Source organism: Carassius gibelio, chromosome A22 (genome assembly GCF_023724105.1).
Source record: "Carassius gibelio isolate Cgi1373 ecotype wild population from Czech Republic chromosome A22, carGib1.2-hapl.c, whole genome shotgun sequence".
Classification (NCBI taxonomy): Eukaryota; Metazoa; Chordata; class Actinopteri; order Cypriniformes; family Cyprinidae; genus Carassius; species Carassius gibelio.
In genome coordinates this window covers 7,235,238-7,249,226 of record NC_068392.1, presented here as the reverse complement: position 1 = coordinate 7,249,226, position 13,989 = coordinate 7,235,238, and the positions used below count along the sequence as shown (strand labels likewise).

Below are 13,989 nucleotides of genomic sequence, written 5' to 3'. Positions count from 1 at the left end.
GTGAATGAGGATTGTATGATTCATTTTAGTGAACCACTTCATCGAAAAAAGATACATTCTCTGCTTTAATTGCTTTATTCTTGTAAATCACTTATTCCTTATGCATTGTGAGTGTTTTTTTTTTTTTCTAGATAAATACCGCTGCTCATTTGTTTTCAATTATATGAATTGAACTGTCTTTTTCCCATTTGTTCTTCTCGATTATCTACTTGATATCATAAGTAGCTCATATCATAGCAAGCCAGATCTTTGAAATGGCTTTCCCGACCCTCATCTCATCTCACCTTCATGCAACTGGATGACAACCATCCAGTCTATCATTACCCAGCTTATTAAAGTGAGGTTAACCAAATGAAATCCAAACGCTCCCAACCGTGGGTGTAAGGCGAGAACCCTGACTGCGGACGGAAGATGTGAGACGTGAGGAGCCGGCGGGAAGGGAGAGCGGGGAGAGTAAATGAAAAGCGGCTAATCTGTAAGTCTTACAGCACGATCAGAGCACAGCATGCTTGGACTTGAAAAAAATTCATTAGACAGGAAATGGATCTCCAGCGAGAGAAAACCAGGATGAATTCCCAACGAGGAGACTGAGGAGGAGAATTCCATGAAATTCTAGTTGCACTCTGAAATTATGTGACACAACGTTATATCATTCTAATATGCATTATATTAATCCACCAAATGTTCTTATTTGACATAAAATAGCTGCTATTATATATAAATATGTGTGTGAGTGTGTGTGTGTGTGTGTGTGTGTGTGTGTGTGTGCGTGCGTGCGTGCGTGCGTGCGTGTGTGTTCAGTCGCAGTTTTTGGAAAAATAAATGGGGAAAATTTGACAAGTGAATGACAAAGTTCAAATTAAAATTCAATAACAAAAACAACCATAGTAATAATGAAATAAGCAATTTATTTCCTTATAATTACATTTACATTCCTTGTGTGAACTGATAGATTTATAGATTTAAAACCCAGTCTAAATGAAGTTAATCAATTACCTTTGTACTTTTTAACACTTTCAAATATATTAATGCACATATTAATGTGTGTGTGTGTGTGTATGTATGTATGTATATATATATATATATATATATATATATATATATATAGATAGATAGATAGATAGATAGATAGATAGATATATAGATAAATATATAGATACATGCACAAAGTGTATATATGCAATTCCATTGTGGCAACATTCACAATTTCTGTAGAACGGTCTTGGAAGTTAATATATGAACAAAAAAAAGAAAACATTCATCTTCTCAAAGATGCAGCAGAAAGATACAGATAAACACTGGCTGCATGGCTGACCACTGTATCATTGTGCAGACTGTATCAAAGAGGGTGTTTGCTCTTTGAACGGAGGACGGTGTCATTCTCTGCCCTGTGGGATTAATGCTTTAAAACCCTGTAGTCTGGATTCCTATAATCCAGTCTCAAACACATGCCATTGTGCCCTATGACCAGCCAAAAGATTACCACTGCATCTGTAAAATGCATTAACACTAATGTGTGTATATATTTAGTGTTCTTAGCTACGTGGGGTTCAAAGAACAGTCACATTATGATCTCCTCAACTTGGTTTTTCTGCATATTATCATGATGGATCACCAAGCATTCGTCTTTGTCTTTTAGATGATACAGAAAATAATTACCTCGCTTAACCTTAACTTTAATTCTTCGATTTCAAAGGAAATGCATCACTTCAGCGTTCAGGGAGAAAACGGATGGTATAGCGATGTTAATCTCAGAGAGTTTGCAGACAACATTTTTCAGGTAGAAATCCTTGGTTTTGTTAATACTTTAAATGAGTAGATAAACCATACCTTTACTTGAGTTTTTTTGAGTTTCGAATGGTTTTCAGTCTGCAGTGTATTTGGTTACTGAGCTCGCCCTTGAAAGGACAAGGAGTAACGAAAGCAAATGGTGTCCCTACTGAAGTCTCCGATTGGAAACAACCACTAAACTCACAGTAAACCTTAGTCTTAAACCAGGATATTGAAAGCCAAATATAAACACAATTCCACAAAAGTTTGAAATTTGAAGTTATTCTCATTAAAGACTAAAATATATGCACCATTCTTTCTTAACTGGGGGTACAATGGTGTTTTGTGTATTCAGAGTTGTTCACAGTGTTAAAGAGATGGATTCTCATGCTAAACATGGCCAGAGTTGTAAAAAAAATAATTTAGAAGAATGACTGAGAATTTCTGTGCCGAAAATCTTACTTCCAGGTTGGTACAAGATCGGCTGTTTTTTTCATAGTGGATCTAATGACGTAGATAAGAGCCGAACTCACACTAAAGGGGGAGACTAAGTTGAATTTGATTCAGTTGAACCGAACAAGACAGGCGTGAATTCACCCTAAGAGTAGGCGTGGCCATTATAACTTGAATATGTGAGGCTTCCGGTGTCACTCAGTTCCAGTTGTTTTACCCAACAGTCCATTAGCCTGAGACTGCAAATCGGTATTTGCTATCATACTATTTTAATGTGTTATCTTGATCATAAACACACTTTTTGCAGAGCAAATATTTTTAGTTGCACTTCGAACAGGCAGTCTCGCACATTCAAGTGAATTTACACAGTATTAGATGTCGATTTCCATGTGTATCAGACATATATGTGAAGATCTGAGAAACGGCACGAGAAAAAGGAAGTTACCGTACGATTAAACCTAGGTAAAGCCATGTGCTTCAGGGCGTCGTGTGTAGCCTACAACTGGAGCGCGTCAGTGAGCGCTGTCCACATCTGTGCTGCTGAAATCGTCTCTCTCTCTCTCTCTCTCTCTCTGTCTCTCTAAAACTCAACTGCTTTCCACAGAATCGTATCATTCGCCTTATACAGCGCACCACCTCTCACGCTGTGTCTGTTGGCTCGCGCGCATCAGAACGCACCAAGTCTCGTTCTGACCCGAGTATCTTCTCGACCTCAGCTGGATCTGTACACTTCGGAATATTGAGCAGAACTGAGGACATCCAAGCAAACCCCCGCCAAAAAACTTGGTATACGTAGAGTCTCGTGGGAAAAGCCTTACGTATGTCCTTAAGGGGAACTATGGGGAGAGTGTTTCATTCGGTTCAGCACTGGACAGACTAGCCGAAGAGCCGCTGGAGCCGAGCCCGAGCTGGCTTTTTGGAGCTATTTTACGCTGGCTGGGAATATAGAGCAACTTGGATACGCGCTGTTGTGCATTTGGAGATCTGATGAAGGTGGTGCTGATGGACGCGCTGAGTTTCCACGCGTTCGCGCTCCTGTGCGCGTTACGCACCACACTGGCAGCAAATAACTGTGAGTATATTTGCAAGCATTATCTTAAAAATAAATACAATAATAATAATTGATATATTCTATAATTATTGTCAAATATAATATATATATATATATATATATATATATATATATATATAATATTTAGATGCTCAATAGTATATTTTATGTGTTCCTGTGGCTCAGTGATTGCGTTAGCAGCGCAAGGTTGTGGGTTCGATCTCAAGGAACACATGTTTGGTAAAAAAAAAAATGTCGCTTTGGATAAAAACGTCTGCTAAATGCAAAAAAATAAATAATAATAATTACATACATTTATTGTTGTTTTCAGGATCTGATGCGTGAGTTCCAGTACTACTTATTAGTAGGAATACTAAATAATAGCTTTTGAGAGAGGATTTTTCGAGTCACATACTAAAGTTTCACGTTCCTGGGACAAAACTCATCCGGTTCAAATTTTGGAAGTTTTCATTATTATTATTATTATTATTATTATTATTATTATTATTATTATTATTATTATTATTATTGTTATTGTTGTTGTTGTTGTTGTTGTCAGAATGATGGTAATATAAATGCAGTGTTCTTTTAATGCTTTCGTACACTGTGAATTTGTTATTCATGCATCTTTGTAGGCGATGCGTTTAATTCAATGCATATTTAAGATACTGCCATCGAATTATTGAGACGAAAAACAGCAACAGTCACAGGTCTCTCTCGTCCAGGAAGCAAAAACATGACACATGATCCCGATAATTAAAGACTCAGGAGCTATAAATAAGTTATTCAATAATCAATTTCTATATTGATCAGTAAAAAAAAAAAAAAAAGGAAAAAAAAAGACAGACTTCTGTAGTCCACTTCAGAGTGGTTTCTGACCGCCAGGAGGCGCTGTTTCACCGTCTACATCAAGCTAATGCCATTGACATATAATTGAGTCAGCGCGTATTCAAGGGCCTTACACACACCATCAGTGGCACTTATGAGGACTTATGTAATTCGTAGGAGGACATTACTTGAAAGAAAAGTTTAGCAGTGGGACTCAATGGCCTGGGAATAATTGTAATCATATTTTAAAAGCCTATAATACCACAAATTTGCACTCTTGTGGTAAATCACAGGTTAGTCAAGACCCACATTCTCTTTTTGATTGATTCATACTTCATGGGTTGATTTCAAATGGCTTGATTTAAGAAAATCTGGCAACCAACCATCCAAAGAAATGAACATAGAGCAGGTAGAGTGACACTTGGCAAAAGCTTATTTCCACACTTGTAATTATGACTCATATATCAGTTGAATTGTGATTTACATCACACTCTGAGGGAGATTTGTAGCCTCAGAATCTGGTTAGGCATAGAGGTTGTCCAACATGAATATGCAAATCCCTTATGGTTAATTTGCATATGCGCCATCTAAACATAACAAAAAATATTTTATACTTTGATAGACAAATACATAGATGGAAAGATCTCAAATAATTTAACTTTTTTTTTCTATTATAATTTATTAAAAAAATTATAGTATAATTTTTTTTTTTTTTTACTTAAAGTGTAACTTTATATTTGTAACTTATATAGATGGGCCTAAATACTTAATAGGTAACCATTTTTATTGAGTTATTTGAGTGTGGCTGTGTATACACACACATACCTACTGTATTGAATGCCCCCCCCCCCCCCCACACATTTGAGTTGTATGATTTGAGAATTGCATTTCACAATACAAAGCCTGATTCGGCCAATCAAGTAGCCATTTATTGTTTATTATAAGATTTGATTGGCCTGTCGCGTTCTGTCTGATCTGCATCTATGATGTAAATACAAAAGCACCTCTTCCATGACTGGAAATGGCTTCATGTTTGCGGCATAATTAGTAGTGCCTTTCCGGTCAAATAAATATTAGTGTTAGATAATAATTATAGATTAGAGATATAACAGAAGGCTGCAGGACGTTGCAGGCACGAAACCATCTGTGGATAAGCGCGAACAGTTTGCTGATATTAATAACCACACTAACCGTGCCGTTCTCATAACCCATTAGGTTGCAAATATTATAATTAACAAACTCTTCATATGACAGATTGCAAATAGATAGAAGTGAGTCTAGTAATGAAATGCAGAACTGGAGTTAAGCCTAGAAACCAGTGCTGAAAATAACAACGCCTCCGTATACTTTATTTAGTGTTGTTTGTGAGTGATTTGGAGATATGTATTCTTGTGAGGTGGAAACATTGCAGTCTATTAAATCTAATGAGGGGAACGTGTCTTTGAGAGAGTATGTAGATGGTGGCCTAGATTTCCCCTCTGTTTTTGATCGAACATGCCTGACAGCATTTAGTCAAAAAAGTCAATTACTGCTTTTAATTACCTGATCTGGAAAGTCCAGATGAAAAATCTGCCGGGACCTTATTCTGATCTTAAATTGGGAAAATAAAGAGGTTGTAGAGCCATAGTTGGTGCTTCAAGACCCAAATTGTACGTTCGCCAACAAGTGGCAAGTGAAATCAAATATTGACATTTTGGATAAAAAAAACAAAAAAAAAAAAACATTGTGTACAAACCATTTTTACTCGTTTAAAGCCCTCAAACCCAATCTACCCCCCCCCCCCCCCAAAAACAAATTGCACAAATAAATTTGACAGCATTCCGACCAATATGTCAGTTACTTCTTTTCATTACCTGTTTTGAAAGGAATCTGGAAAATGTCCAAAACCTTATTCTGCTCTTAATCATTAAAATAAAGTTGTAGAGTCGTGATTGGTGCAGCCCGATCTCACTGCAATTTGTAAATATTTTACGAGGTGGCTAATTCGGATGAATTTGTAAGAATGACCTACAATTAACACCGCCCCTAAACCTACCTGTCACTGGGGTTTATACAAATCGTACAAAATTTTTAGAGTGAGGTTGTTCAATTTCTTACGAATTAGCCACCTAGTAAAATACGTACAAATTGGTCATGAGATAGCGTTGGATTGGTTCTTCAGGACTCAAATACAAACTGAAATCAAATGCTTATGCCTCAAAGAGCATCATGCACAGAGAAGTCCAAATTAAACAATTCCCCATTGTAAATACACATTGATGGTCTTAGACACGAAACGAGCAGTTTGTGCGAGAAAACAAACAGTATTTATATAGTTTTTACCTCTTATACACAACCACGTCCAAGTAATCTGAGGGCGCGTGTGCTTCCTGTTGTCATGTGACTTGTGCGCGCGCTCTGGCTTAGTCTGCGCAAGCGCCGGAAGTGATCTCTAATTTGGACTTCTCTGTGCATGCTCTTTGAGGTGGTGACCGTAGACCTCCATTATATGAGTCACAGACAAGAACGGTTTGACCTAAAAATATCATAATGGGAACTACTGCGGAAACAAAGACACCTACATCTTGGATGCCCTGGAGGTAAGCTAAAACATACCAAACTATCCCTTGAACTATCCGTTTAAGTAAGTTGCATAAACATCATTTTGCTTTATTGATTCGCATTATTTGACAGCGCTCATCAAAACAGTTAATTTCTCAGAACCAAATGTTGAATTCATAAAGAATTGGTCAAATAATAATAAATAAATAAAAAACATTGTGCATACACTGTTTTAGTCTTATTTAACCCTTCAAACCCAGTCAGTCCTTGATGAATTTGTGTGAAAATCATATTGAGTTTTTGATTCGCAATATTTGATGTCAATAACAATACATGGTACAAGTCTTATCTTTTATTCTTTATAATGCAACATATTTTTTGGTTAGTGACCCCCCAGTTGAGAACAGCTTTGATTCAGTTATGCTATTTATTATCTTTAGATGGTTTAAAGTATGACAGAGAACAAAATCTAGCTGGTTCACGAACAGTTAGGGCGTCTCGTCTGGCCTTGTAACTCTCAAATGTCTCTCTCTCTCTCTCCTTGTCTAGGAAAGAAAAAGTGCAGCGTTTGCATTGTACAGTAGATCATTGTCTAACTCAATAATTGCCTCTATCTTGTCAGCACTTGTGTCAGCTGTAATTTTGGCCCTAAACAAGAGGCAGATCCATAGTCGCTGTAAAAGAGTGACCTTAGAAGGTAAAGACAAACACCCCCCCCCCCCCCCCACCACCACCCCACCCAACTACAAACTCCAGTCCTGTTCGTGAATGGCCTTAAGTCCACATACCTCCATGTAATTTTCACTGTGGATGAGTGTTTATCACAACAATGCCATTGGTTATTTTAAGAAATTTTATAAATGCCAGAAAAACTATTCTGAAAGATGTGTGGGTTGGGTGAAAAAAAAAAAGAAATTAGAAGAAGATGATGGAAAAAGCCAAAGATTCGTAGTTGTTCTGAGAGATCCAAGGAACATCTCGGTTTAAGGAAATTCTGAACCAGTAATCAAAAGATAAGTAATCAAGTTTGAATTTCTCTTCAGGGCCCCCCGAAGGTTTGGCGCTTTACATGAAGGCTGCTGGTTCTAGTGAAATAGCATATACAGTATATTAACAGGTTCTGTTTAAAATCCTGGTGGTATAGACTTAATATTAACAAACAGCTGCTATAAAATGTAAGCTGCTTTATTTAAAGTTGTGTAAATTGTTTACATATAATCAGACTGTTTAATGATCTAACGTGTAGAACACACTGAAACAAAACAAAACAATTCACTGAGAAATTGCTAGTAAATTTCACAAATAATTACGAGTAATTTCAAGTAACACATTCAATTAAAGTTGAAATTTTGAAGTCGTATTTTCTTGTAAAATATATTTGAATGAATCGTTTTTCTCTCACTTTGTGTTATATTCATGTAACATCCTTCTCAAGAACCACCTACCATCATATTGCAAACAAAAATGCAAATGTTGCCTGAAATTGCTGAAATGTGAAATTGCAATCAGATTTTTTTGGCGTGGCGTATGCACAATTTGGATCACAGTGAATTTCATTAGTTAATTACGGAGCCCCGCACATGACATGCAGGAAAAAAATTGTAGCCTAAATTGTGTGCACGATTTACTAATTCGTTCCCTCACTTTACTAAAACGTGCACACAATTACTATTGCATTCCCTCGATTTACTATTTAGTTCACTCGATTTGATAATTCGAATGCAATAGTAAATCGAGGGAACGCAATAGTAATTGTGTGCACGTTTTAGTAACGTGAGGGAACTAATTTATTATTTTTTTTTATTTTTTCAATTTATTAATTTTTTTTTCTTGCATGTCATGTGCAGGGCTCCGTAGTAAATAGTCCATTTGCACACATTTTTTTGCTAAATTGTGTGTGAGTTTTGATGTGCAGTAGATGCGATTTTGAACATAAACCGACTGAAAATTTAGAGAAAATTTTGAAGTGGATATTTAGCATGAGAACATTTTCTCTCCAAATAAATGCATCACTTAATGTAATGCATTAATTAGTTCATGAATATCAAAGTTTCTATGTTTTTCTGTATATTGTTGCATTTTCTTTATAATCGTTCATAAAGTCTGCGCAAATATTTGAATGAACATCTTCCATGCCAAAATATTTATGTGGTACAATCAACACTTGTATCAAGTGTGATTATGCGGGAATTAGTCGTAAGATTTACTAACAATTTCTGAGTTACAGTTGTTTTAAAATAAATCAGTGTACTTTGGAAAATCGAGTTCAGATAAGCTAGAGGGAGCGTACAAACAAAATGAACTGTGATTAGTCACTTTACAGAGTAGACAGACATACAGTATACAAACTCCAAAAACTCACATTCAAAGGAAATCTCCCGAGTTTATCATAGATATTTAACATATTCTCACGAAATGCACACCACAACCAGGACCCTTTAGCCGTCACCCCTCAGAGAACCGTGAGAAAATGATCGACAGATCTAATCCATCAAAGTAAAAGCCTGTGATGATAAAGCTAACCCCGGCTGATGTTCACTCCCAACAGTACCTTGAAAAACAGACTCCTTTAATGCATTTTCCCTTAATGAGATGGTGTTCAGTCTGTGTTAGTGGGCGTTTAGTCTGCCAAACATATGCTCTGCAGCCTCGTCATTCAAAATATCATCCAAAGCACAACAAACTCTTGACAAGCCACTAATGGCATTTCACGAAGATAACCGAGTTTCTGCTGGCTTCCCACACTCGTCATTGAACAGCGCCTGAGATGTTCCCGACCTGATCAGTGGAAAGAAAGGTTGTGTAAACACATCTCCATATCTTTGATGGTATCCCGGTTGTGTGGTGTTGATTATGCTGTGTTAACCAAAAGGGAAGAAAAGCAACAGTAAAAAACACTGAGCTATATCCGCCCACATATGTACTAAGCAGCTTCAGCTGTTACATTATTAATGCTTTAGCCTTGTCATTCTTCCAGATTCTTGTGTAAACTAGCCAATGAAGTTCTTCTTATATCTAGGGCATTAAAGTTGAGTTGCTTCTGAATATTGCAAATTAAAAAATACATTTCTAAAAAAGGAAAACAATATATACAATGATATAAAACCTTGTTATACTACTTTGTTTTTTTGTTTTTTTTTAGAGAAAGAAATATTAATTTTAAACTGAATACTGCATAACTGTCATTGTATAACTTTATTTTTTATATTTTCTTTGAATATATGTTTTGATTATTGTTATTATTATAAAAAATTAATTTTAGATTTTTTTATATTATTTTAGCAAATTTGGGGGGGTATTGTATTAATTTTGTTTATGGATTCAAATTCATTTTAGTTTATTTTAGTTATTTTTATGTATACAACTTCTATTATTATTATTATTACGAATAAATAAAATAATACATTTTACAGTTAATATGAACATGTAAATTACATTATATTTTAATTTATAACTGTTGATTTTTTCCATTTGAACACATTTTGTGTGGGTGTCTTATATTAATTTTGTGTGCATATATAGATTTATAGATATGTGTATTTTATATCATTTGTGTGTTGCTTATGTGTTTTATTATTATTTATTTATTTTATTGCTCAGATAACACAATTTCTTGATAAAATATGATATGATCAAATATGACCAAGACCCTGAACCAAAGATATTTTTGGAATTTCAACTACATTGTCAACTAATCTCAATGAGAAATATTCAGATTCACTAAGTCATATTTAAAAGAATAAATCAATCAATTAAAAAAAAAAAAAATCTAAGATGTCTTGTTATTGATATCTTGGCTCTGTTCTGTAAAAAAAAAAAAAATATATATATATATAAACATCAAACGTCAATTGTTATTCAAAGAAAGTACTGCTTTTTCTTCCACTGAACCTCAAAAGTGTCAATCGATACATATACACGCTCTCAGCATGAACTGCATTCAAACGCCTCTGAACTGACTCCAAATCAATCAAGATCTGATTGAGTTTCTCAACATAAAGTCTTCAAACCAGTGTATGTGTGATGAGTGAAGAGGTTCTTTGTGCATTAGGGTTGTTTTACGATAAGAAAATTGCTCTAAACGGTGCAATTCTGTCATTGTCTACTCTGAAATGACATATAGATTCGCATAGAGGTTTAGAACAACTCGAGGATGTCTACATAATGACAGAATTAGTTTTTGTTCCTTTGAAGCAGGGGTGTCAAACTCAATTCCTGGTGGGCCGGAGCCCCGCTGAGTTTCGTTGCAAACCTGCTCCAACACACATACCATGTAGATTTCAAATAAGCCTGAAGAACTTGATTAGTTGGATCAGGTGTGTTTAATTAGGGTTGAATCTAAACTCTGCAGGGCTCCGGCCCGCCAGGAATTGAATTTGAAGCCTCTGCTTTAAACCAAACAAAAATGTCAATCATCAAGGCTGAATTGACTTTTATGTTTACATCTCCTGATATTCCATGATGTAATGGCCTAATCTTGCTATAGAGTCCCCAGTTAAATAGGAGACTGTAAATTACCCGGGCTTTGTTAGGCTCTTCTGGCTGTGCTCTACCTGCCGAGGAGAGCGCAGAGTGTCACAATGGAAGTGAAGAGTCTCTCTGTGTCGCTGTCAGGTTTAAGTAATAGCCTCTCCTTCGTTTTCCTCTATTACATCAGCCCTCGCTGCCATAGGCAACCGCTTGTAAAATCAGGTCAGCGCTAAATGCCAAGCTTGAAGAGGGGAGCAGAAACGTGGCCAGAGTCATTTTAATTATCCAAAATGCTGTGAGATAGGGCGCAGGGGTCTGAGGTGTTACTGTAAATGGGACGTGTCTGAATATGAAGTGCTGTTGTGGGGGGGTAAAAGATGTTCTAATTTTACTTTATTTAAATTTAATTTGTTTTATTGTTGTATAAGGTAATATGTTTTATTTAAAATATATAAATATTAATAATAATAATATATTAAAAATAGTAAATTATATACTTTTACAATATTATTATTGTAATTGATTAAAGTCATTTCGAATGAGTGTTTTTATTTTTATATTTAAATACGTTTTTCAAAAATGCGAAGTTGTTGCTAATGCTATAGGGGAAACCGATAAATATCGGCCGATAATTAATGCGCTGATTAGAGAACCGGCTTTATTAACGAGATGCGCATTAATTATCGGCCGATATTTATCGTGCACCCCTAAAGCGAAACTATTTAGACATTTTCAAATAATATTGTATTCGTTTTATTATTAACAATTAATCGATTGTATATTTCCTGGTTTATTTAGAGCCATTAAAATGGCACAAACAAGGCAGAATCCTCTCACTGTTTAATCTACACAGATGTCGGTCTTGGTTTTCTGTTCACATGCAAGATTAAACCCCTCTCACGAGGCTCAGGAATGATCCACAATTATGAAACTACTGAAACGTGTCGAGAACGATAATTCAAGATCAGATAGCAAGAAGAGGGGTATTAGAATGATCATTTTAGAGACATTTGTGTTGGTTATATGGTGCTTTGGAGATAAATTAAACTATTGTTGTAGATGCTTCTCAAATTGTGGCTTTTTGCGGGTTTCTTGAGGTTATGCAGTTTCTCAGTGTATGAATTGGTGACATTTAATTTTTCTATAATAAGGTTTACGAACTTAAAATTTTGATATTTATTTATTAATATTTAATAGAAGTATATAGTTGATTGGAAAGGGTGATATTCTGTTTGCATTATACGGTAGAGTTGTATTTAATTTTTTTTTTGTGTGTGTGTGTGTGTGTGTGTGTGTGTGTTTGTGTGTATTGTTTAGTTAGTTATTAGTTTTAATTTAGTTTTAATCTAATTATAGCTAATTGAAAAGAGGAATATTTTACATGAATATGGACTTTGATTAACTGTTTATTTTATTTTTAAGTAACCTTTATTGGTTTTCTTTTTGTCGAAATAACATTTTTACAAAAGTATAGCTAATTTGATAAGAATTCTACTTGAATATCGGGTTAAATTAAATGTCTTGGTTTTATTTAATTTATTTATTTATCAGTTCAGCAACCTTTTTTTATTTCATTGTACTTAATTGAACTCATTTGTTGTCTGACACTTGGCCTAAAATATCAGATGCCGTTAGAAAACATTAAATTCACCTCACTTTGCCCAGTTGTCGTCTTTTGAATGTTGAAGACTTCGGCTTACTAACTAGTGTCTGAATACAAGATTTGGTGTTTGGAATAGAAAGCTTTAATCCACAGAGGACGGATTGTGTTTTGTGTACAAACAGACCTGGGATACTTCTGCAACAGGATTTAAATGAGTGTTTCACAGTTTCTACAGGGTGTAGGTGTCCATTCACAGATGTCTAGGCATTCTGGATTTTCTGGTTCCATCTAACCACCCCATCCGCCTCTCTCTCTTTATGCCTCCTTTGGAAAAGTTTGTTGGAGGCACCGGACTTAATTCAATGTGGGAAAAGCTTCTTTAAAACTGCATTAGAAATCACATGTTCTGTCACAGCGCAGATGCACTGGAACATCCAGGGATTCCATTAAAGGTGCAGACTCTTAAAAGCACAGCTGGGGGCAGGAAAAATGGACTGTCGTGCCGGGTTTGAACCAGGCTGCTTTTACGTCTAATAAAGCGTAAGAATAATGCTCAGGAGGAGGAAAAAAAACATTGGCTCAGAAATGCTATTTCTTGGATTCTTGTGTCCGTTAATAGCCTCATACATTTTTTTTCAAACCACATTTGCTTAAAAGCTTTGAGTCTTAAACACTCCAAGGAGTAACGAACAGTAGAGAATTGAGTTAGTAATGTCAAAAGGATGTTTTATATGATCCTGAGTGCTTGCTTCTGTAAACGTTTCTAAATAACAACTGACTCTTTGTTACAATGCTAACGTTTAACGCCGTCCGACTGTCTAGCAAGCAAAACAGCGAATTAGGCGACCTATCCTCAAGCTAATACCAGTGCTGCTGAGTTGTTTTCCTCCCATAAACATTAATTTCACAGCATGCATATGTCAGTAGATCTGGGAGGGCTGACTAGGAGAATTTCCAAGGTAAACATAAAAATTTAATCTCCCCCACCCTTCGCATTCATTCCGAGCATCCGTCTGATCCCGGTAGAAACAATTCTGTGTGGTGTGTTTGTCAAATGGAGGGAATAAATTGTTTATTTTTATTTTTTTATTTTTTTTTACTGTTCAACAGACAGCACTGTGTGTACACTAACTTCCCATGGCTTTTGCTCATGATTTATTTTTATTCATTTTTTTCAAGTGAGCACTGTTCTTGATTCATTAAACAGTGTTATTAATTGCATGCATACATGAGTACACTTCATTTCCACTAATTAATAAGCTAAGCTGGGTTT

General features: G+C 35.6%; 1 protein-coding gene across 2 annotated transcripts in view; it reads left to right on the top strand.

The window, feature by feature from the left end:
- The first annotated feature begins 2,480 nt into the window (after window positions 1-2,480).
- The window catches only part of LOC127942715 (contactin-associated protein-like 5), a 61,691-nt gene continuing 50,182 nt past the window's right edge, over window positions 2,481-13,989 (top strand). Inside the window, exon 1 of one of the 2 annotated variants that reach the window (XM_052538628.1) lies at window positions 2,481-3,295. In XM_052538628.1, coding sequence (XP_052394588.1) covers window positions 3,211-3,295 — 85 coding nt within the window. In that variant the 5' untranslated portion in view covers window positions 2,481-3,210. Of the gene's footprint in view, window positions 3,296-6,563; window positions 6,682-13,989 lie in introns of those variants that run through there. The other variant, XM_052538629.1, reaches the window with a different exon arrangement.